Below are 25,611 nucleotides of genomic sequence, written 5' to 3'. Positions count from 1 at the left end.
TATGAGTCGATTGCAGTTTTTTAAAACTACACTATTGTATAGACCCTAAAGTCTTTAGGACCTAATCTCTAGACATAATGTTCACCTAGAGCCAGGCCATTGTGATGAGTGGCTACCACACCCTCTCATTATTTCTAGCTCCCTCTCTTGCCCAGCTTTTTGCTCATCCATTAAATTTCTTTAAAAAATTTTACGTGTAGGCTCTGAGTGGGTCTTTAGCATACAAAACAAAATCAATTTCAGCCTATTTTCTTTGCCACATGATCTTATAAGGCCCTCGGGTTTGGGATACTGAAGTTTTGATCATTTAAGCCTAAGACTAGTTTTCAAGAAATGATTGACATCGATTCATTTTCCAAAAACAAATGTAAGTCAGACATTTTGTTTTTTGTAAGGCCAGGAGGTGCAAGCTGCAGACTAAATGAAGGGCATCAGAGATTCAAACTGAGATTTGTTTTGTTTTGTTTTTTAACAAACAGAAGGACCTGCCACGGCTAAGGAATTGTATGAAGCTGAACTTTTTCACCTCGGGGCTTTGAGATGCATGCACATTAAGTAGTTTGACATATGTTACTTCTAGTGGGACCCCACTAGTCTTTGGGAAGCTGACAGAATGATTTATTATTTTTACATATGTCTCAGGAACTAAAAAAGTTTCAGTCTTACGGCAAAGAAAGAAAAATATTAGCTTGATGGAGGGAAGAATAGGTACATCTTAACTTATCTATTTTGATGAGATTTTGGTTAATATGTCCTATTTGCTTACTGTGTTTGTCAGAATTGGGGCAGGTGGTGGGGAGGAGATGATTGAGAAACAGTTAAGACATATATCTGTCGCACAGCTTCAAATACAGTGTAGGAAAGTTTTTCCCTATAATGTTTGGTATTTTTAACTGTGTAGTTCTAATTGTAAATTGGAATTTCCTGGCATGAAATAACTTAGTCCTACAAATATCTCCTATATAAACAAACAAATAGAAAGTTGACCTTGCTAGCTATGAATGTTTTTAAGAAGAACTCATAGAAAAACGCAGGATTTTTTTAAACTGCGTTCTCTTTTAGCCAGATCTGCTACTCTGGATTCATTGAAAATGTTAAAAAAAAAAAAAAAGCACAAATACTTAGTACACAAAATGACCTTAAAACTCAATGATTGAAAACTCTTTGAAGAAGTATCTTAATCTTTTGCTAATATTTCACTCAAATGTCCGAGCTAGAGCTAGGAGAGATGGCAAGAACATTTGGTTACTTATTTGTTTAAATTTTTGTATTTGAAGTTTACAAGAAGTTCATAAATTCAGGATTTTTAAGCATATTATTATGGGATCTGGATAGCCTATGATCAGTTTTTTGGTCCATTTATTTATATTTAGAAATACCTAATTTTTCATTTATATAGATGAATATATAGCTTCTTAACTTCAAGAATTCACTACACTTACTTACATTTATTATTATTATTATTATTATTAATAGTGAAACTTTTAGTAAATTGTCAATACTTTGTAAAGCATAACTAACACATGGTTGTTATCAGAGGTTCTAAAACAAGATACTTTTAATTATAGACATGAATAAAAGAAGAAATAGCCATATTTTCTTATATGTACTTTTCATGTAGATGTAACTTCTTCTAGTGATGTTTAGGAATTTGACATACTCATTTTTCTTTCTGTTAAATGGAATTATCTTTAAATTCCCACACACCTGTGGAAGAATCCATTCCATTTTCAATTTCATTTTTTACATTGAGGTTGTTTTTTGGGAATTTGAGTTATCTTCCAAAAAATAAAAATTTCTATGTTGTTTGAAATGTTTCTCTCTTTTTAATCTTAGCATCTTCGGGCACTTGTTATTTCACTCTGTGTTGGCTGGAATATTAAAGGCACTCACTTTGTACATAACCCCCAAGGACATTCACATTGTCAGATTTAGTTCATGAACAGACTGAGTCACCTCCAGTAATGCTCAGAAAAATAGAAACAAGTGCAAAATTATCCTTCAAACCAAAGAATCGCAATAGATGGATTCTTCCTAATTAACATATTGTGAAACAAATGACGGGGTTTGGCCCTAACACCAGGCCTGTTGTCTGGTTTTGAAGATATTTTGGAAAACTTACCGAATTTGCTTGGCAAGTTTCATTGTAGAGGGGGGAAAGGACAAATACTTACAAAGATTAACCCTAGCCAAGCACAGTGATTTTTAATCTCTATGAAAAAAAAAAAAAGGAGTATATTTGGGGGGGGATAGTTTTTAAAAGTTTCTTTTCAGTAGTGCATCAATTTGCTAACAAAGAATGCAGATTTCAATTACTGTAGACAACATCTGGGAGCAATAGTTAGCTGAAATTTAGTGAGAAGAAAGGCATGGGAAGCAACTGCTTCATTAGTTTATAAAATTGGAAGAGGCGAAGAACAGAGGGCATGATCCCCAGGGGAACTTGGTGCCCTCTAAAAACCCTGAGGAAGGATTTAAAAGTTCATTTATAATTGATAAGTGCTGAGTCAGTAATGTTCATTTTTATCCTGGTTCCCTGATTTGGCTATTACAGTTTCATGAGTTTTGCCTTAACTTGTCGTTAAAATCTCAGTGATAAACTAGCAGCATTCTTTTCGTAATATCTTTTAATTTTAAAAATAGTCATTGAGGAGAAGCAGAAAGGTTTCATGGAGAATTTATAAAGTGGAAATAACAGGCTTAGATGAATTTCCTGGATAATATAAGCCACATGAATACCAGGTTTACAAATACCACATCTGTAATGATGTGATCATTCCTATAAAGTCCTTCCAGTCCTAATACTTTGTAAATCTAAAGAATGGCTGGGCTGGGCTTCTACCAGATTCCAGAGGACGTGGATGTTCAGTCACTCCCACCCCACTGGCCAGGTAGCTGCTGGCTTTGCCCCGTGGGTAGGGGTGGGAGTGAAGTTGAGAGAGGTGTTCTAATACAGCTACGTTTCCCCGGGGGAAAAGGAAATGATGAAAGAAGGCCAACATGTATTCATAATTATACAATCTGTATTGGGGGCACTGACTGGTGTGGATGGATCACCAGGTCGTGGCAAAGTTGAGGTATGGTGGCCCTCTCTGGGCTTGGGGTTTTCTAGGAGACCAGGATGAGAAGCATGGTGTTGGGAAGGAGTTAGCTTATGCCTACTGTCTCTCCACGTTTGCCAGTACCTCTCCACCTCTGCCAGTACCTCTCCACCTCTGCCATAGTATACCTCCCCTACTATAAGTGCCTCCATCCCCTAGTTTTCATTGCATGTGAAATGATTGTTTCAGCTGCTTCGTCAATCAAGTATACTATTATGTGGTAGCTTGAGAATCCATTTGTTCTAAGTAACCAACTTTATAAAATTTCCAAAATGCAAATCACTTGTAAGTTAAAGACTTACTCTAGGTTGTAGTCAATGTCTTATTTTAAGTAAGATTTTTATAATCAGTTCTAATACAGTATGCAACAGAATTAATAACAACTGTTGGGAACATCAGTAAAACCCAAGACTTCAGTTAAAAATCAGTATTATCGTACAAAATTATTAGGAGGGTGTATGAGGGTTCTCCAGAGAGACAAAACCAACAGGATGGATATGGAGATATATATACATACATATACATACATATATATGTTCATATACATACATACATATAAATATATGTATATACATGAGTATGTATGTATATGTATATACATACACACATGTATATGTATATATGTATATGTATGTATATGTATATATGTGTATGTATATGTATATGATTTACTATAAGGAATTGGCTCATATGATTATAGCAGCAGAGAAGTCCCACGATGGAGGTTGGAGACCCAGGAAAGCCAGTGATATAGTTGTGAGAACCAGAGGGCTGATGATTTAAGTCCTAGTCAGGGTAAGAGAAGATTGATGTCCCAGGTCAAACAGGCAGAGACATCAAATTCCTCCTCCCACCTTTTTGTTATATTCAGGCCCTTCAGCAGATTGGATGGTGCTTACCCATATTGGGAAGGGCAGTGTGCTTTACTCAGTCCGCTGATTCAAATGCTAATTTCTTCCAGAAACACCCTCACAGGCACACCCAGACATAATGTTTCATCTGGGAACTCTGTGTCTCAGTCAAGTTGACACATGAAATTAGCCATCACAGAAGGCTAGATTCCTTCCCTGAAATAAAAGAAATTGAAAATTTTACCACAATTCCCTTATCAGTGACCCATAAGTACTGTAAAGACAGAAAGGCTTAATTCACATCTGTGGATGGTTATAGTTAATGACAAGATCCATTCAGTCTTTCTTGAAAATGTTGGCTGAAACAGTTCAAAAGTTATCTTTCACCAAACACACATATATCCATTCTTTGGTTAAGAAAGTAGTATTTAAGGAGACCATGTAGTGTACTGGAAATTAAGCAAAAATACTAATTCTGTTGATTTTCTGAAATGAATGAAATGTTGAGATTGAAGTTTTATTTGATATGATGAGTAGGTCATCTCAAGAATACCTATGGTAGTAGTGGTGTTAATTTTATGCTTTATGCTTAGTAAATCAAGGCTAAAGTCAGGATAATGTGCCACCTTCAAAAAGGACCAATTACAGATTTTAACTGCAATTAAAATAAACCAGCTGTGTCTGGATAACCCTATGAAAAAATGTCAGAGTTAAATTTGCTAAGGTTGCAGGCAAGAGTCATTAATGGTTGCTATAAATTATGATTAAAAAAAATGGTATATTTGCATAGTCTCAAAGTATGTCCCCACGAGATACTTGTTAATTACGAAGGAAGTAGTAATTCTTAGAAATTACTTAACCAAGCGATCAAGGTTAACATCACCAGCAGTGAGGCACATTACCATCATATGTCTTCTGTTAAGGTACACTGAGCAGGTACACATCATCACTTCTGTGGTATTCTTGCCCAAATTGTACATCCTACACTTGATCATGAGGAAACATCAGACAAAACTAAATTTAGAGACATTCTGCAAAATAACTGGACAGTATTCTTGAAAGCATCAAGGTCATGAAAGACAAAGAACCTGTCAAATGAGAGGAGGCTAAAGAAATATAACAACTGAATGTAATGTGGAATCCTGGGTTGGATCTTTAACCAGACAAAGGACATTGGTTGGACAGTTGGTGAAAATTGTATACGATCGGTAGGATAGTTAAGAATATTGTATCAACGTTAACTTCCTGGTTTTGGTAAGTGTGCTTTATTTATTTAATATCTTAACATTTGCTGAAGCTAACTTAAGGTTGAATCAATTTTTATACTATTTTTGTACGTTTTTTATAAATCTTCAATTATTTCAAAATTAAAAGTTAAAAAAAAATGGACAATAATCTTAATTTTTTCCCCCACACAAGAATGATAGAATTGTAAGTGTGTCAATTTTGCCGCATACATTTAAAAATCACTGGGGATACAAAATTCAGCATTGTATTTTGTAGGAACCAAAAGATATAGGAAACGTTCTTTCTCGTGACTAATGAACTAGATGAAACAGATGCAAAGTGTTACCTTCACTGTTGTCTTTCCAGTGCCTGCCACAGTGCTGGCACGTAGAAGTGAATGAATGAGTAAACTACATTGTGCGTTCGTTCATTATTTATTGAGTAGCCACTAGGTGGCGTTGGGAGCATAAAGGGGCCTCAAACCTAGAGACCCTGGGTGTAGTCAGTGTTAGAGGGATGGAAATGGGAGGGGTACTGTGGAGTCAGGGAGGCTGGAGTTGATATGAAGGACACCCTGTGGGGAAGGGCAAAAGGGAATCCCAACTAGAGCGTAAAGCATTTGCAGCACTTGCTAAGGCCCAGATAAGAGGTTCAGTGTGACTGTTGAATGTGCTTTGTAAAGGCTGAGATTAGAAAAGCGTGCAGGAACCAGATTTTTAGAGAACTTTGAACTTTGTTCCTTTTCTCCATTGACCTGTTCACTGGTTCCCCTTTTTCTAGAGAAATTGCTTTTGACTGGTTTTCAGTGGTCAAAACCAGTCAAAACTAGTGTTTGTTCAAAACTGGAAACTGGCTTAGTCATCAGAGCAGAAGAGGGAGTGATGAATAGTAAGAATGTAGAGTTTGATTCTCTTTAGGTGGAAGTTACACGGTTTGTAGGTAGTATCCTAGCAGACTTCTTGAGAAGTGAGCATTGGGAATGGAAGTCAAATTCAAGTTGGAAAAAGAAAAGCCTATGGAGGGAAAGTTAGACATACGAGTGCTTTATTGTGTGGGCCAGATGAATGACCAGGTGAGACAGGGCTGAATAGTAGCTTGGAGAGGGCGTTAGAAGAGGCTGTGAGAACAAGCTGACCTCTCCCCATTTGGGGGCAAACTGTGAGTCCCTCTGGTGCAGGGGGAGAGGGCTAGGTGCAGGTGTACCACTTCAGCTCTCCTGTGCTGTTTTGTGACTTTGAGTATTTAGTACTTGGAGAGATAAATCAGAACAAAGCACAGAAGGATGTAACCGTTTTTTTCTCTCTCTTCCCTTATAGCAAGACATTAAGAAAAAAAAAAGGGCCAGGAAACTTAATCCTGTGTTTCAAAAATTCTCTTAAATAATATAATTTTAACATTAGCCATCTCACACTGGAAAAAGGATATGTATTTGATTTAAGTAGATTTATATATGTATATAAAATGTATATATAAATTTTGTAAACCAATACTTGGTGGTAGATTTATTATGCTTGCTTGGAGAATGGTATTTTACTTCTTAGTGAAAAATTTTCCCTTGGAGTGTGGGGAAAGCAATTATTTTCTTCTGTAACTTCATTCCACTTTGTGACATGAAGTCTGTGTTGTAATTTTTCCTCCTAATGCTGTCTAGTATCCCTTGGACAAATATTGTGCTGTTTGGCAGAGTGAGTATTAAAAGCTGAATCTCCTTCCCTTCCTATCTCTGCCTTAGCATTTTAGGAAAATCTCTCTTAACTCTGTTACTTTTTTTTTATCTGTCTCATTTGCCAAAGATTTTTTTCCCGTTTTATTAGAAAAAACAATAGTGTCAGCCTTTTTCCCCTCTGGAGCGGTTGAACCTGAATCTTTCTAAGTTTAACTTGTTAATAATGATTTCCAAGAATCTGTAATAACAAAACAGAGCAAGGGTTTTTGATTTATGCAATTGTAAACAGAAACCTTATTTTCACCCATGACAGATTCAGATCTAGTCTCCAAGCTTCCAGTTAGCAGTGATGATGGAAAAATAATATCCTATATTTACTTACATTTATAGACTTACAAATCCAGTTCTCATGCATTTATTTGATCCTCATGACATTTCTGTGAGGTAGGCCGGGCAGATAATGCCATCCTGCCTGCAAACGGTAGACCCAAAGACTATATGGTTCGTAAGTAGTGGAGCTAAGCCCCGGGCCTCCATCTCCCTGTTCAGTATTTGTCTCCCTAGGGGACCTCCCTGGCCGTCCAGTGGTTAAGACCTCCCTGGCGGTCTGTGCTTCCAGTGAAGGGGGCACACGTGCAATCCCTGGTCGGGAACTAAGATCCCACATGCTGCACAGCCAAAAAAAATTTTTTAAAAAAAGAGGGGGTGGGCTGTGAGCTCTTAATATTATCTCCCTTTCCTAAGTGCTGGGATACTTCTGAGATAATTGTTTAAACTCTGTCTTTTCCAAGATGCTCCTCTTGACTGGCGGTTGGCCAAAACCATAACCTTTTCTATCATATTAAGTTGTTTTTAAAAGTACTGATGGGTGCATGCAGTCATCAGTTCAGAGTTTTACTGTTTGACCTTTAGTTGTTCTTGTAGCCACTTAGGAAAGTGCCTTTGCATTTGTAACATTAAAACCAAGGGGAAGAGTATGTTTATGACTCTTTGGGGAATAAAACGCGTTCATTTACTGCCCGCAGTGACAATGTCTTCAAATAAATCTTAATGGGGAACAGTTCCCTCTTGATGTTCATTCGTTCCCTTGTTTGCCTCTTTCCTCTTCTTTTTCTCTATCTCTAAAATGGGAATAGAAACACCTACATCATAGAAGATTAGAAATAATACATAAAGAACTTACTAAAACCACAAGATAGTACTGTAGTCATGCTACTTTCCTTCTCCCTTGAAAATGCATCTGGCAAGAGGTCAGTTCTGAATGGGTGATGTTGTAAGCTTGGAGCAGGTTTGGCTCTCCAGAAAGCAGACTCAGATGGAGATTAGCTTGCAGGATGTTTATCAGGGAATGTTCTTGGGCGTCACACCTATGGCAGGGATGAAGGAGAAGCAGAACTGGGCAGAGGGAAGAGATGACCTGTGATGCCGGCCCAGTGACAGCCGTCCTCACTTCAGCTGGAGTGGCCCTTCAGAACTGTACCAAGTTGTGGCCGGAGGGCCTGGCCCTCCTAGTCACTGGGTGCAGGCCACCCTGGGAAGAGGACATGGCCTTGGGCAAAACAGCTCTCTTCAGCTCAGGCGACCCCAGAAGGCTGCCCCTTGGCCGCATGCCCTAACGCTCTCAGCAGCTGGGAAAACAAGTCATCCGTTTCTGAAGAGGGGTGTTGCTGTGGCAGCACCCACCACTGTCCTTTATGTTTACCTCGAGTCCAAAGGGCAGTGGTTCAAGCAGAGTGAAGGTCTGCAGTTGGTAGAAATGTCCTCTTAACAGTCAAGGACAGCAGTATATTTTCAAGGTGGTACTTGTAAAATGTCAGAAAATGAATACATTTTATTCAGTGTGCTTCTGATTTTTCAAAGTCACTTAGGGCCGGAGAGAGCCCTGTGACCTGTCTCAAGGCCTGACCGTGGTACCTGTGGCATAAGAATGGGGTCCTATTTGTAAATGTGCATGTGTCTGCCTCTCAGGCATGCCTGCAAGGTGTGTGAGACCTGCATAGACAATTACCAGAATGGAGGCTGATCTCAAATGCATGGCAAGTCCAAGGATGAGAAGATGGGAGCCTAGCAAGCGTTTCTTTGATTTTCCTACTGAGTTCATTTTCAGCATCAAAGCAGTGTTCAGGAGCTAGCACCCCATCTCCCCCTTGCACGTTTCCTTTGAATTTCTTTTTTTCATTCTTTCTGGACAGCCTGCTCCCATGGCCCTACTGTCATACTGATGACCAGCTGGGAGTCCCTTCAAGTTAGAAATGGCACTTTGCTCTTAACTTCATCTCACGAGGGGCAAGGTGGAAGGGGATACGGGAGAAAGACAGTTCCATCCTGTGCTAGTGATCGTACCAATAGAAATCTCCAGATGACTTCTATTTCAGCCTCCCTCAAGCTCTATCCAGACAGCTAGAAAAAAGATAGCGTCTTTGATAAGACTATTAACTTGTTTTTCCCCACCGTATTTCATCTTTCCATACAGGAGAAATTTGTGCATGTGCAGAGGAGATGACCCCTTGTCCTCTTTTTCCACAGTTCATTATTTTATGAAATAAAATCCCTGAAAAGAATTTAGTTCTCTTTAATCCACTTCCCCTTTTCACTGTTTCCTCCAGCTCTTATCCAGAAAAAATCCTTCTTATCCTTCAGAAATTCTACCTTTTTCTCCCCTTTTTTCCATTTGTGTCCCCCCCACTGCAATGATACTCATAAAAACTGATAAACCTAAATGTAGATACATCCATGACAAACCAAAGCCAAATACAGTGTGAAATGCACGTGGACATAGGAAGGACCACTTTTAAATGTCCTCTGAGAGACGGAGTTCCTTTACAATGCCCTGCTTTCTCACTGCCTTCTCATTGTCGCTGCCATGTTTCAGGTACCAGCTTTCAGAATTTTACAACTACTCACATAGAAATGTTTATTTAAATTCTCGTGCAGTCATAGCTCATTTCTGTTGTGAAAAACAGGAGTTTCATTTTTTGTATTAAGTGGGATTCCATGGGATAATCTCAGAACTTGAGAATAATAGCATCGTGTTCTGTGTTGTAAATAGCTCACAAGTGACCTTTCAGACCACAGCCTGTTCCTGAGTTGGAGATCCTTTTATCAGAAAGATGAAGCCAGAACTCCGACTTTGAGGGATGAGTTTCCTTCCTTCGTGTCACAAGGGACAGAGTATTTCATTTTTTTTTTTTTCCTGCATTATGTTCCATTCATCTTAAATTGTCAACCCATAAAGGACAAGGGCAGCATTTGCCAGGCTTGACGTGAATCGTGGTGTGTAGCATCGTGGTAAATATTATTTTGACCAAGATGATGAATGTGTAACCATCTGTGATGTAGAGCTACATGATTGTCATCTAGTAGTTTTTTTATAATTTGTTTCTTTTTTTGCTTTTAAAGGTCATAGAACTCTGTGATTGAGTTTCTCTGTACTAAGTTTAAAAGTTTTAAAGTACGAATTTGTTCTTTGCATGAGCAAGATGTGTCTCTGAAACTGAGAGAAATGAGTCCCTGTTTCACAGCACAATTTTGCTTTTTTTTTCACCGTCTTCATAGAAAACACTCGTGAGTTATATATGAGGATGTTTCTCACAGACATTTAATTTTTAATAAACTGTCACTAGGTACTAAACTGATATTATATAAACGAATAACGTTATAAGTGGTAAGAGGCAGCTGTTTATGATATGATTTTCAATATGGTTACCCTATACGTTTAACACTTTCAGCTTACACATATAAAGTTAGCCAGTGTTTTTGTTTTTGTTTTTGTTTTGGCCGTGCCACGTGGCATGCAGGATCTTAGTTCCCTGACCAAGGATCTAACCCGTGCCCCATGCAGTAGAGGCGTGGAGTCCTAACCACTGGACCTCCAGGGAATTCCCCACATACAATTTTAAAGGATTTGAGTAGAAGCTATGTTTATATGCATGTTTGTTAATCCAAAGAAATTTTTATATAGTAGCAAAGGGGCAGAGATGAAAACAATACCATATAGTAGTTTTTATGTGCTGTTTAAAACTGTACTCCCAGGATCCTTAGGACTGAAACAGTAGTATTGAACCTTTATGTTTCCAGCTCTATGAATGATTCATTCTCTATGATCTTATCTGTAGCTGCTAAAGTTGTTCAATTTATAAGAAAACAAACAAGAAAAAGAAATCAAGGGATCAAGACAATGTGTGGTCATGTTCAGTAAACCCAAATGTTATTGGTGGGGAAATGCCCCTGGAAAGTGTAGGATGAGAAGACCTTTGGATAAAGACAAAGCTACTTTACAACAACTGGGGACAAGATGAATTTTCAACTGTGGACTTGTTTCATGCAAAAATGCTTGGAGGATTTTGGGATTTAGTTGGAAAGTTGTATCCAAAATGGAATCTAAACATAACATATTCTTCAAGTGCACTTGATGGAAATGCAAATTGAGGTTTCATGAATGCCTGTGTTTTCTTTGAATCTTTGCTTTACTAAACCAGTTTTCCTTACTTTATGATACATTATATGCTACCACTAGTAAATTTGAGCCAGTCATGTATTCAGATCTTTTGCTCTTACCTAGAACTGCCTTCCCCTTTCAACTTTCTCTTTCATAACCTGAAACATAAAGAGGATAGCATTCATCCATCCATTCATGACTTTCATACACTGCAAGGCAGAGTTATTTGTGTAATTCAAAGGTTGGAAATGACTTGCCATTTTAGAAGGTAAAGATCAAAGTCATGCCTTGAACTATAGCCTAAAAAAGTGTTACTCTCCAATATGATCTGCAGTTTAATGTTTATTTTAGATGTTTTAAGTTATGAGAGGTGCCCCTGACATTCTCTGAATCCATTAAAACCTGACTACCATTTTTCAGTGGCTTCATTCATTCATTCCATGTGTGTGTTCATTCTCCATTCACGCACTGACACATTTGTATGCTGGTTTATGGAAGATGAATTAAAAATAGTTCAAGTTCTCAAGTAGAAAGACACAGATAAATAAAGTGCTAAATAGTATGTGATACCTTGCCCTATTTAAGGTGTGGTCAGAGCGCCCTTGGAGCACAGATGAAAGAGTAAATGATTCCATTTGGGCCCAGGGATGGGGAAAAGGAAGGGGGTCGCATCAGGAAATTGAAAGGGCTAACCTTGGAGCTAGACCTAAAACTAAGGCTACTTTGCAGTATCCAGTGTAGAAGGGCTGGAGAATGCAACTCCCGCAAAGGGGATAATATGTATAAAGGCACTGAGGCCTGCATGAAAGAGCTTGATGAGAATTTAGGTATGACAGTGTGGAGGGCAGTGTGTGGAGAGGTAGCTGGGATGGGAGCCTGGAAAAGTAGCAGGAGAGCAGTGGTAAAGCATTTTGTAGGAGATACTGAGAACAGGCTTTCCCTCAGATGGCTGTTGCAGGTGGGGACAGATGTCCATTCTTTCAGAACTCAGGCGGTGACTAAAACCAAAGCAAGACTGGTCTGGGGACAGAGTGCTTCAGTTATATATCATGCTCTGTAGTGCTGAGCTGAAAGCCCTCTTCCAGACTCTCAGAATTGCAGGCTGGCAGGGACCTTTCAGTTCACCTTGTCTAGCTCCTTTGTTTTATAGAGGAGCCATCTGAAGCCCAGTGAGACTGAAGAACTTAATAGCTTGCCTTTAATAGTTATCAAATATGATATAGCTGAAGAGTGAAGTCAGAATTCACCCACGTAGACTTCTTAGGTAAGAAATGAGGTGTGATACACAGTTAGACCCAGACAACCTGTCATCCCAGTTTTAAACAGCTCCTATGAAAGAATGAGTTTTCACAGGTAATATAGTTTGGTTCTTAGAATTTTGAGTACCCTCTTAAAATAGAATTGCCCATAATAAAGGAACCTGACTGCCTAAGACCAGAACACGCAACAGTAATGGCTCTGCCCTCATTCATCCCCTCAGTGATTATTTACCAAGTTCAGTTTGTGCGCCAGGCTCTGAACTGAATTAGGTAGACAGTTGGGAGCTAGAACTAACCTAGTCCTTATATCCATGGAACTTACAGTCTGTTGCAGGAGACATCATTCAAAAACTTGCACAAATAAGAGGGGATGGTCGAGTGGTATATGGTGCTATGAGAGTATGCAGTTGGGGTGAGGGGATGTGTGTCGAGGAAAGCTGCTCTGAGAAGTGGCCACTGAATCGACATCTGTATGGTGAATACAGCTTAACTTGGTGGGGAGGGAAAGGAAGAGTATTCCTTGCAAGGGGTCGATCATGGGCAAAGTCCTGTGTGGGAGGGAGTACAGCAAGGAAGGTCTTTGTGACCAGAGTATAGAAAGTCAGGGTTGAGAAGTACAGGATGAAACCAGAAAAGGGCAGCGCCTTACAGGCTGTGGTACTGATTTTTTCTATTATTCTCAGAGCTTTGATATATTTATGAGGATGATGACATCATCAAATGTGAATTTTGAAAAGACCTCTCTAACTGCTGTGTGAGAAATGGATTGGAGAGGAACCTGAGTATATGGGCACAGCCCTATAAGGAGACTGCTAGAGAAGGCCAGGCAAGAGGTGATAACGAAGCTAGGGCAGTGGTAGGAGTGGAGATGTTGAGAAGAAGATGGCTTCGGGAGATATCAAAGAGATAAGGCCATTGTGATGTGGGTCTTGGACTGGATATGTGGGTCAGGGGGCATGTGAATGACTCCTGGGTTTCTGGCTTGTAGAGTCGTTGGACACAGTGCTACCGTTCGACAGAATTGGGGGCAATGGACGAGGATCTGGCTTGGAGACATGTAAAGATTGTATCAGCTAAATGGTGGCATGAAATAAAAGGAAAACAACCCCATCAAACTGTTGTCTGATACGGCATGATATGTCTTATTACCTTTTCCTTTAAAGAAAAGAAATTGAACCTAATAAAATTTTCCTGATGCCACATATCCAAAAAGCATTTAAGTACAAGTGTGACAGAATCAAAGGGACCTCTGGTGGTCTCATAGATACTGTGTTGAGGAAGGACAACCGTGGAAACAGGGAGCCTTCTGGGAAGGCTTTCCAGTGGCCCTTTGGAGTGATGCAGAGAAATCCACCTAGGAATAGCGAGATAAAGCAGGACTAACAACAGAAGACTAACATTTTAGAGTGGGTGATTGGGAGAGAGAAAATTGATTAGATTTGGCTGGAGGCGGAGGGGAGGTAATGAATTCAGTTGAAGCCATGCTACGTTTTAGGTGCTTAGACCTCTAAATAGAGATATACAAGTTGGAAGTTTGTGTCAGCTGCTGAGGCCACAGATCAGGACTGGAGAGAGACTTGGCAAGTCATATAGCGACAGGTGATTCTGGAAGTCTTAGCACGTTCTCCAAATAGGGAGAATGTATATGGATCGAAGGAAAAAAAGTATAGTTTCACAATTGAGATATTTATTAAATAGCTAGAATATACCAGACAGTGTGGTAAATTATTTCTGATAGGTGCCTTATTTAATCCTCCACTACCTTTTGCAGTTTCTTCATTGTTACCCGCATTTTCCTAATGAGGTAATGGAGATTCTGAGAGGTTGGTATATTGACCAAAGTCACACAGCTAATAAGTGGTCAGATCTGGGTTCAAACCCACATCTCATGATGCCAAGTTTGATGTTATTTTCCTACACCCAGCCTTTTTGACACCAACATTTAAGAAGAGGGTTAAGGAAAGAAGGTCTACAGAAGAAGGCTGGAGGGTATGAGAGAAGCAGTAGAAGATTCAAAAGAAGATAGACTACTGAAAGGCAATATGAATTTGGTCACAGTGAGGGACAGAGCAGTTTCAGAACACAGTGAAGTGAAGGGCTGAGGCATGAAGGGATGGTGAAGAAATGGAATTCGTGAATGGTACTGCCATGTTCAAGAAGGCGATGAGGGGTAGGAGAGAGCGACCAGCAGTAGGGTACGTATTCATGGCAGCCTTGGGAGTTACAATAGCATTTGTGAGTGGTAAGAGCTGTACACAGAGCTGGGTTGGGTGCCCGTACACTTAGACCTCTCATAGAAGCATCAGTAGTGCAGGGTTGAAACACTAGGGTTGTGAGAGGTTAAGGTAACTTCATGAGTGTAGACAGGCAATTCTGGGTACAAGCTTGCTTTGGAGTCTTTTAAATTGTACTCAATCTGCTGTCTATTCACTTGTTGATCCCTTATAAGAAGAGGTCTCTGAATTATTATTTGAAGTAATCTGTCAAGATATACAGACCTTTGATTATTTTCAAGCAGACATGTCTTCTAGGACATCAACATGAGGTCATAGGGTATTTATGGTTATAGTTAGAAAATGACATCATAAACTAGTGCTTATCTAAAATGTTCTAACTTGGTTACTATTTAGTTATTTTTATCTATCTCATGTACTTTAGGTTATGTTTTCTGTCCTGTGTTTTGACTGCTACCGCTAATTTTGTTTCGAGATCGTAAAACAGCTTTAGACTTCTCTGAAAGCCCATTACTTATTGGCATGTTTTGATTTTTTGACAGGTTCATGTATTCCTTCAGGCTTTTAAAACACATTCATAGCAATAGCAATCATTTATTTTGGGGATTGGAGTTGTATCTAAGTCTCACCATCTGAAAGAGAATTATAAAATTCACTTCCAAAATTTTGGGCTTTTAAAAATCATGTAGTCAGAGCATTTACTATCATTTTTTTGGATGTGAATTGCAAGGTGGTTTCAGCGTGTATAGTATTTAACAGGAGATGTCTCTTTCTCTTTTCGCGTGTTGAGGTACATTTTTTAAATTTTCTACCCTTGTCTCCTTTATGACTCAAGTGTTACTTTCCCGGGGAGAATCACTGTGCTTTTATTCTCCCTTAACCACTCACATTGCCTAGGGATGGTTAATCTATGCACTTTCTCTCTGGTACCCTAGTCCTGCTCAGCCCTGTGAAATGTTTCAGAAACCAATCAATCTGTAACCATTAGGTAAGGCTAAATGGTGACTCCCCCCAATTCCAAATGGTCTGAGAGCTGAGGCATGTGGGAACTGTCACGGTGGCCGTGTGTTTAGGCCCAGGGGAGAGGACCAGGCATCACCATTGCTTACTATAGAAGCAGAAGACTGCTTTAATGCCACATACTGGGCTAGGCCCTGGGGACCTATTAATGAGCAAATAGGTGCAGTCCCTTCTCTTGAGGACTTTCTGGAAGAGAAATATCCTGCAAACAGCGTAGCAGAAAGGTAAACCAAGCTTATTAATGAGTAAGAAATATATTCCTTACTTATTATTGAACACATATTTATTGAGTAACTACCGTGGGGTGGGCATCTGGATGGGGAGTGATTGTAACAGCGAGCAAGAGGGGCACAGCTCCTTGCGAGGCTCTTCAGGCAATATCTTTGTTCACGTATGCTATTGGGTGACGTTGTTGTTATTTTGTCTGCTCTCTTAGTAAATTCCACGTCTTTGAAATTTGTATTAATAACACTTATTCGACCAAGAAGTTGGCGAAGTATGTAAACTTAAAGATTGACTTTCTTCAAGAATCTGTCAAATTAGAATATGACAGCCGGCTCTAGCTATCAATGTGTCTTTCCTACTCACATTCATTTTTCTTAGTCAATAACATTTAATAGTAAGCAGTATAACTGGCTATAACTGATAGGATGATCATCTCCATATATTCTATGTCATTTCTTACAGTTATTGCCAGTTTTCGAGGAACTGTCCCGTATGGCCTGTCATTGGAAATTGGAGATACAGTTCAGATCCTGGAGAAGTGTGATGGTAAGTAGACTAGTGTTGATTGTTTGAGGTTGTATAAACAATCTCCTGCAACATTGGACAGCTCATAAAGTTTACAGATTGTTTCCATACTTCTGTCAATCCCTGGAATTTCCCCAGTAGTCACAGTGAACCATTTTTAACAAAACTTTTTTCTTGCATGTTGAATGTTTGGCTTATGGGAAAGCATTATTTGGTATTTTTAAGCTGATTGTATTTTTCTTCCTAATATTATTTACTTATATTCACTAGATGCCAACATAGAAAGCAATTGAGACTATTGAATTTGTGAGAGTTCATGACTCGGGGCCAAACAAGAAGGCCTTTCTTAGAATGTCAGGAGTCTGGTGGGTTCCCCAGGACAGAAAGAAACAGAGGTCCAGAGCAGAAATGCCTTACCCCAGGTTGGGTAACCAGATGCCTCCAGGTGTGACTCCTGCCCGGGCCAACTCTGCTCTAGTCCTGCAGCCATCTCCTCCTCACCTCCCTCAAATTTGGGCTGAAGTTATTTACTGCATTTGAAATGTTAAATGAGCTTGTATGATTAATTTACGTAACAGGTATCGCCTTCAATCAGCCTAATATGTATGTTCTCAAATGCTTCTATTCCTGGTCAACAAAACATCCTTAAACTCTAGTCCTTAGAAAGATCCCAGATGAAATGGCTACTCTTTTTTTCTTATCAAAATGGCCACATTGTAAAGTCCTATCAGTATATCCAAAGATAACTGTTTTTCCTCTTAATGTGTTGTCCTTGTTAGGAATTTATAATATGGTAAGATTCTATCATATCAAGGTTCATTATTGGCAAAATTGTGTTCTCCCAAATAGAACTATTACTTTTAGTTAGAGCCTGTCATTAAATGGTGGTGATACATGGGCATTTATTTTGTCCAATGTAACTAATAAAAATAAAAGGTTTTCTCTTCATTGCCAGATATATTTTGTTTCTATTTTCTTTACAGATAAATATAAAGTCTGTTTTGAATTGGTGAAAATGGGCTTCACAACTAATGGGAGCTGTTTTATAACCTGAAAACCTTTCTGTATGATGTAGTTGGACAGAGACTTCTCTGTGGCATATCTGCAATTCTCAGAAAGTTTTGGTTTCTGTTAAAATAGTTGTTTAAGAATGGCTATATTTCTTGGATGGATGTCTTTAAGGGATGTAGTAAACCCTGACATTATAGAGATTCCAATTCTCAATTCATTCTGTTCTCTCCAGATTGATTTCAAAATGATGTTTTACAGTATATTCTTTTGAGAAAACTTATGAGGAACAAAAATAGTTAAATACAAATCTCAAATACTTCTTTCTAAAAGTTCAATTAATCAAAAAAAGATTCAATTCCATAGAACATTTGTTACATGATAAAATAATTTCTTACCAATAAGCAAAATGGTTTCTATTCTTGAAGAAAATATAAATTGAAAATAATACATTTATAGGGGACTATATATTAACCATATAAATATATATATATGTATCTATCTATCTATCTATCTATCTATATATATATATGTACACACCCTGTAATTGTTTTAAACTATAAAAAGATATGTTCCCCGTTAAGGATAGTGCTGTAAAATTGATTCAGAGTTCCTTGGAGGTTAAGTAATAGGCATTCTACAGAATAAAAACTATGTGTGGATGAAAAGAGTGCCATTAGTTCTCTTAGTGGATGAGACTTGGCTTCACTCTTCTTAGGCCATCAGACTGATCCTAACCCAAGATGGTAGGCTGAAGAAATGTGTGAATTCACTACAGAACTGCTGGCTGAGCACGATTCTTTGATGGTAGAGTCTGGGCTTTGTAGTCAGGCAAAGAGAATTTGGAACTATGTTAAATCTTGTGTAGATTTTTGAATTTCCCTGGGATGTAGCGTTTTATAAAATGAAGTGAAACTAAGCTCAGAGAGGTCAATTAATTTGCCCAAGATTCAACAGCTAATAAGTAACAAAGCCAGAATTTAAGAGCAATACTCTGATTCCAAAGCCTTTACTTCCGTTATGCATGCTTCTATTTTTCATGTACATTTCCAATACAATTTGTAAATGATTTTATTAATGGAAGACTTAAACTAGTAGTCACTTGACTGTTAGTCTAGCCTAATCCCAACCCCCACTATGTTTATACCTAGAATATTTATATGTAGGGTAAAATTCCATCAGTAAAGGACAGATTGATTTCTAATCATTTCTTCAAAGTATTGTAATGATTTATTGAAATATGACCATGATTATTTCTCCACAGGCTGGTACAGAGGATTTGCCTTAAAAAACCCAAATATCAAGGTAAAAATTATTGCTTTTAACCATAATTATGGGATTTTTAAGAAAGATAGTTAATTTACTTTATTTCATTATACAATTGAAATTACCGTTGGGACTCTTAGTTGAAATACTAAATGGCAATACAGATTTTCATAATTTTGGAAATTCCTTTGAACTTGGATTATAGTTAAGACATGCTATTCAAATGATAATCCTATGTAGCTCTTGAAATTTATACTGAGAAGACCTTAATAGGCTTACTATATATAAAAAAAATCTTTTTGAAGTGTTAGTTTCACAGACAGTGAAAGTAAAATTCAGGCAGGGGAAATATATATATTCCAAAAGAAACACTGAATAGAGGTATTTAATCTTTAAGTTTTCTGTGGTATCATTTGTAAAAAGTTGGTGTGGAGAAACAGGTTTATTGTAGGGTATGTTAAGAGTCCCTTTGGATTTGAGGAGCTGAAATGTGGGAAAATCATATAAAGAGTCCATCTTTCTTACCATTCCAGACAAAAACTAAGACTCATTATCCTTTATATATTTATATAAATCCTAAGGAATTATAGTAGGAAGTAATGTGATTTTTCTTCTACCTTTCATTTATGTAGTTTTTGATTTTGACACTAATCCTCGCTAATATCTATATTTTTCTAATACTTTGTTCTAATCTACCCATGCTACCCACACTTCTCTAATATTTTTTACATGTCATGTTCATTTTTCGGCTTAATTCTGGTTTTACTAGGATTGTAGATAAGAAATTGTATAATTTCTCATTACCAAAGTCTAAGATAAGTAATCTAAACTCTTTTGTCTGCCTTTCTGCTTAAATATACCTTTTTTTCTGGATCATCCAACTGTGTTTATTACTTTATTTCATTTATTTTAGGTCATTCTAAAGGAGAGCCTGATACTTTAGCCCTCATTTAAAGTTATTTTTGGACATCTGCAGGCACATGCAAATGTAGCTTCAGTATTTAATTTTTCATTTAGTACATGCTTGAGAAAAAAATGTGTTATGATTTGTTACTTCTGTTACTCTTTGAACCTCAAGTTCTGTCTTTTTCTTGTTAATTACTATAATTACTCTATTTGTTATTCCTACCATATTAAGGTAAATTTAAATTCCAAAGGAAAAAAGAAGTTATTTTTTTAACCTATATACCTATTTACTACTGTTGTATATTACAGAACTTGCTAGTTAAATTTTATATTATCCTTGGATCCACAATGGTGATAATGTATTCAAATGATATTTGTTTTCCTAAATATTTAATTGAATTTGTCATTTAATTGTACCTAAAAAATCATTCAGAGAATATTGTTGTTTAATGGATAATAAAATTGATGCTCTTCTCTTTAATGTTGTTTTTTTCAATTTCTCATTTAGAACAAAGGAATAATTTCCTTGTCGTAGCTTTTCCCTACAATAAAAAGCTTTAAGCTAGCGTGGCTTCTTTTGTTTAATTTTTATTCCATCAAAATGGCAGCCTGGTGATTAATTGCTGCTATGTTTTCATCAAAGATCTTCCCTAACATGTAATACACAGATTGTTTCCAGATTCATTGTGGTATTTTTTAGTATATATTTTTAAATAGACACATGAGTATTTTGGAGAGAAGAAAAAGAACTACAACCAAAACAAACAAACAAAACCCCCTTCTTTCAATACTACGGTATTAAAAAAAAATTCTTATTCAGCATGCTTTCTGTATAGAATTCTTGAAAATATAAAAATTTTCTGTTTTATAAAGAATATACTTTTGAGTGGGATTTAATTTTTTGATTATATTTATTTTAAAGTTTCTCTAAATTTGTAAACTGGTAAGTAGTAGAAAATAAAATGAATGGGTCTAAGCTACAATAGATTTAGCCTAAAGAATGTGTTAGAGATTCCTTCTTCCTAGTATTGTTATGGTTGTGTGGCTATATTTTATACATATGACTTACAGAACTAACTCCGGTGTAATAGACAGCTAGAACCATAACCTGCATGTTTTCTCTTTCAGGGTATATTTCCTTCCAGCTACGTTCACTTGAAAAATGCCTGTGTAAAGAACAAAGGGTAAGAAATGAATTTTATTAATAGTTGAAGGATTTTTCATGGAAGCATTACTTATTTTGGAATTTGAAGACTTAGTAAGTGTCTTGAAAAATGAACTATAGAAAATCATGCCATTGTCTGTGTTGTTTGATAAAGACAGATTACACTAAGGCAGTTGGCGGAGAAAATTAAAGAACCACCTCTGTGTGTCGGACAACAGTAGGATCTAGGGCACTGGAGGTCTCTCATTGTCCAGAAATCATGGAATCGGCCTAATCTTTTTTTTTTTTTAACATCTTTATTGGAGTATAATTGCTTTACAATGGTGTGTTAGTTTCTGCTTTAAGCAAAAGGAGTTGGTTTTTCTTGGTTTCCTGCTGTGTAGGGAAGCATGGCAGTCACACCCATCAAATGCTGAGTCATGTCTCAACCCCAGGAATTTCCTAGATTCACTACTGAATTATAAGTAGCCAAGTCTGCCATTATTTTCCTATTTGGGGTTAATACCGTATCCTTGTGTGACCATTTCACAAAGCCGCTATTCTGCTTCAGAAAACATCATTTCTATGCTATTTGTTTGATTGAGCTCATTGATCACTTAGGATTTCTCATATATTTAAAAAGTTTTTCCCAGTCTGTGTCCAAAAGGACTTAAAGCAGCTGTTATGATAAAAGATTATTCAAATAAAATATCACAGAATGAAAGAGTAGCACTTGTTTATTTAAGTGGTTAACATAAGCAGATTATTCATTTTAAGAGAATCCAAATATTTGCTGCCAGTGTCACAAGGAATATACATTGGATCACTGAATAATTTTCATTTTATGACAAAAGAAACAATACAGGTTGTACCATAAAAATTGCATTTTTCATCAAATAGCAAAAAATAGGAATTTATTAAATTATTAAAGCACATTTTAAAGCATATTAAATTATATCTTCAAACTTTATTTTTACCAGAAAAGTTCCATGGAGGCTATTCAAATGGGTGATTCTTATATCCACTCTCTATAAAGGTAGAGTATTAAATCTTAGCTCAGTGAAATAATTTCTTCAGGTGGCTGAGAGTATATGGTATAACTACTTTGAGTATGTGGATAAAACTTAAAGCGCCTAGGAGATCCTTATGTTATATGTCTTATATATGTCAGTTACTTTAAGCAGTATTATTATTATTATTTTGATAGTAGTAGTAGTAACTATTTAAAACAGTAGATTAAAAACATAATTCTAATACTAATAATTACCACCACTATTACTCTTCTAATAAATGTGTGTCCGTCAGAAATGTTGTGCAGTTATAATCCGCCAGAAGTGAGTCAAGCAGAGTTATCAATCTTTTTGGAATTCTCCCACCAGGCTCTATCCAGCTCCCTTCAAGTAAACCAAGGGACGCTCCAGAAAACACATGCTTACTCTTTGTTCTGACCTTTCTGCCCTAGTGATCTGGTCTAGGCAATGTTGAAACCCAGGGTTTCTACCCTGTCCCTTCAAGAGTCCACCTGAACAGATCCCCTGTAGCCAGAGTTCTTTGCTGCCTTTGCCCCAGGCCCCACCCTGATCCCCTCAACTCTCCAGAGCAGAGGGCCACCAAGCCCCCATCTTACACTCTGACCGAGGAAGAGAAAAGAGAAGATGCTAGCAAAAATGTCAAGCATCAGTTCACCCAGTGAAAGTCCTCTCTCTCAAACTGTATTGGGGTGGGACATAATTTTAATTGAAACAAGTACCTTCTTTTATTTTTTTGTTTTTATTTTTGTCCCAGCCAGTAAGTGGTGAGTATCTGGCTCCCTTGAGTCCGAGGAAGTTTAAGTATGGGTAAAGGTGTCTCAGAATTTGGTCGTGTAAGTTTAAGACTTGGCTGTGGGTTCTCCACCTGACACAGGGCATGATAAGCATTATACAGCAAGAGAACTTCAGGGTAGAACCAAAATTTATTTTCTTAAAAAAAAAAAAATGTTAGAATTCATTGAGACTTTAGGTTCTAGGACTATTAACTGGAAGAGAAACTTTAGCCTGAAAACATTCAAGAACACGTATTGCCAGGTGATTGCTTTCCCAGAGAGGAACCTCTTTGGGATTTCGATGTTACCTGCCTTATTTTCAGGGGATTAGCACCCTGATTGCCCACCAGGATGAAATAGCTGCAAAGTTCATCTCAGAATAACTGAACAAAATATAATTTCAGGGGCAACTGAAATGTTTGAATGTTGATTTTGGTATAATTAAAAGGAAACAGCTGCCTCACCTAAAATGGCAATTCTGTGCTTCTTAAAAATTTACATTTTGGTTGAACAAACCCCAAATCAACTTCCCACAGACTGAATTGCCTTTATGTTCTTTCCTGGGTCTGCAGAGCAATGCAGGACTGACAGGGGTCCTTAAATTATAGTCTGTGAGGTCACTTCTCTATTGTTTAATTCCTGCTGAGGTCATTTCAGTTTTTAGATATTAAGTAGGTTGTTGAGTTTTCCTGGAAATTCACTGTTCCCTCCTGACCTTGCATTCTATCATTTTATAGTCTCTGTCTCCAGATATTCATCCTTTAAATTGCAACAGCTGCTTCAAAAGCAAAATAAATGCACTACCATTTGAAAATGTCATATTATGTAGACTTGATAAAAGGTTCTATATATGTCACAGTTCATATATTACTGTTTACTTTTATTTCTAGTTTTACAACCCAGCTTTACATTTTCAGCAGTGTTTAAGCTCTAGAAAGGAGTAAAACATTCACAGGGTCAGTACTTTAGCAGCAGTATGAAATGAGGAGAAGAGGCTCTGTTGGTGAAGAAATCAAGGCAAGATTTTAATTCCCATACTTGCTGTCAAGAAAACTTTACAAAAAAAATTACATGCACTTTGGACATAACATCAAAAAGGAATGCAGAGCAGTTATTAGCCTCATGCTAAGAAGTAATTTTCCCTTGATCATCCATGTCACCTGGTTCGGTGTCTACATATTAGATATTGTCCTTGGAAAAAAATACTCAGATGAAGAAGATAATCCCCATCAGTACCGTCGGTTAGCATTCTTTTGAGAAGCTGTAGTATTAATAGGCACTTAGCCATTTTAAGCTGCACAAAAACTGGAAGAATGTGAAAAAAGAAACTAGAGACGAGAAGAAAAGTTTATTGTATGTCAAAGGTAGAATACAGAAGACCAAGTCAATCTTCTGTTTTTTCCCTCCATCTCCTTCTATATCTCCTTAATATTAGGACCACCATACATACCCTGCTAGATGTTGGTATGAATATTTTCCAAGTATAGATTCTGATGTTTAGAAAAGAAATAGGAGAAATATATTACACTAATCATGGAGCGGAGCATTCTGCAATGGATATTCAAATATCTGTGATGTCAAACCCTTAATAAGTTCTGTGATGCATGACAACATTACTGATAGTAGTAATCATTTTTCATGGTCTTGTTGGCAAGTCATGAAAATGAAGTGTTAATGAGAACAAGTGAGTGTTCAGTCAGTATCTCAGTGTCTAGTTGTTTATGACGGCGAGTTAGTTTAGACGATTGCAGCCATCAAAGCCTGATCATTGAACGAGCCTGTCCCTCCCTTTGAGTCCTATGGTCATAGAGCTTGGAAGGCAAAAGCCATCTCACAGTTTATGTAAACCTGGTGACCTCATGTTACACACAAGGACTTTGGGACTTGGAGAAGTTAAACGAGTTGCTCTTTAGAGGTCAAACTGTGGCTGGAGCAGAACTCTTCTGCTATTGTTGCTTTCCACCACACTGCTCAGACTTGATCTGGATAAAGTGGCTGGTCGCTGTGTTATGGTACTGCCGTAACCCACTTTACATTCCTCACACAAGTTCATAATCGGATCCCAGTTACTGCCTGCAGAACCAAAAATAACTCTGCAGCTTCCTTTCCTGGTTGGTCTTTTAGAGTGTTTAAAAGAAGATTATTGTCTATGTCATTTGCATATACACCTTGTTGTTGTTGTTCAATTTCACAGACAATTTGAAATGGTTATTCCCACTGAAGACTCTGTTATCACAGAAATGACATCAACATTAAGAGACTGGGGAACCATGTGGAAACAACTCTATGTGGTACGTAACTTTTTAATGGCATCATGTTTCCGATACAGAATTGTTTTAAGAAATATCTGAACGGGAGTGTCAACTAGCATTTGAGCACATGCTGTAGGTCACTAGTACTCCTCCAGGAATTGGGGATAGAGAGCTTAATAAGACTCAGTGTTGTTTTAATCCCTGTGTCCATCTAGCATGGATTTTGCAAGTTCTTTTTCAAGCCGCACAAAGGTAAAAGATCACTTTCCTGGCATCTAATCAAATAGGATGGTTTACATGGAACCAGGTTAGGCTTTCTGAATACATTTAACTTTCAGGGGGAACTAAACTTATTTTCAATGCAATTTTCATATTGGTGGTATTTTTTATGTTCTAATTCTCTATGAATTATTCAAGTATAATAAAAGTGATAGGCTGCTTAGCCAGAATCAATGAGAATATTCTAAATATACAAGAGAAAGGAATGTTTCTTGGGCAAAAAAGGGGTCAGTGTTTTGGGTATATATATATATACCTATTTACATGTTATACTTACTGAGAGTCTTCTGTGGTGCAAACCCTGTGGGAAGTACTCTATATGTAGTATCTCATTTAATCCTTACTACCACTCAAGGAAATAAAAGACTATGATCATCCTGAGTTTACAAATGAGGAAAATGAGGCC

General features: G+C 37.5%; 1 protein-coding gene across 4 annotated transcripts in view; it reads left to right on the top strand.

Annotated features, from left to right (window-relative positions):
• Positions 1–25,611, top strand: part of DOCK4 (dedicator of cytokinesis 4) — a 482,024-nt gene that overhangs the window by 187,120 nt on the left and 269,293 nt on the right. For all 4 annotated transcript variants that reach the window (XM_068549319.1, XM_068549318.1, XM_068549321.1 and 1 more), the window contains exons 2-5: positions 16,484–16,567; positions 18,819–18,859; positions 20,855–20,910; positions 24,869–24,965. In XM_068549319.1, the coding sequence (XP_068405420.1) occupies positions 16,484–16,567; positions 18,819–18,859; positions 20,855–20,910; positions 24,869–24,965 (278 nt within the window). The remainder of the gene's footprint in view (positions 1–16,483; positions 16,568–18,818; positions 18,860–20,854; positions 20,911–24,868; positions 24,966–25,611) is intronic.

Source organism: Eschrichtius robustus, chromosome 8, assembly GCF_028021215.1.
Source record: "Eschrichtius robustus isolate mEscRob2 chromosome 8, mEscRob2.pri, whole genome shotgun sequence".
Classification (NCBI taxonomy): Eukaryota; Metazoa; Chordata; class Mammalia; order Artiodactyla; family Eschrichtiidae; genus Eschrichtius; species Eschrichtius robustus.
Note: the sequence above shows the minus strand (reverse complement) of the source record. Positions and strands in the feature narration are given on the sequence as shown.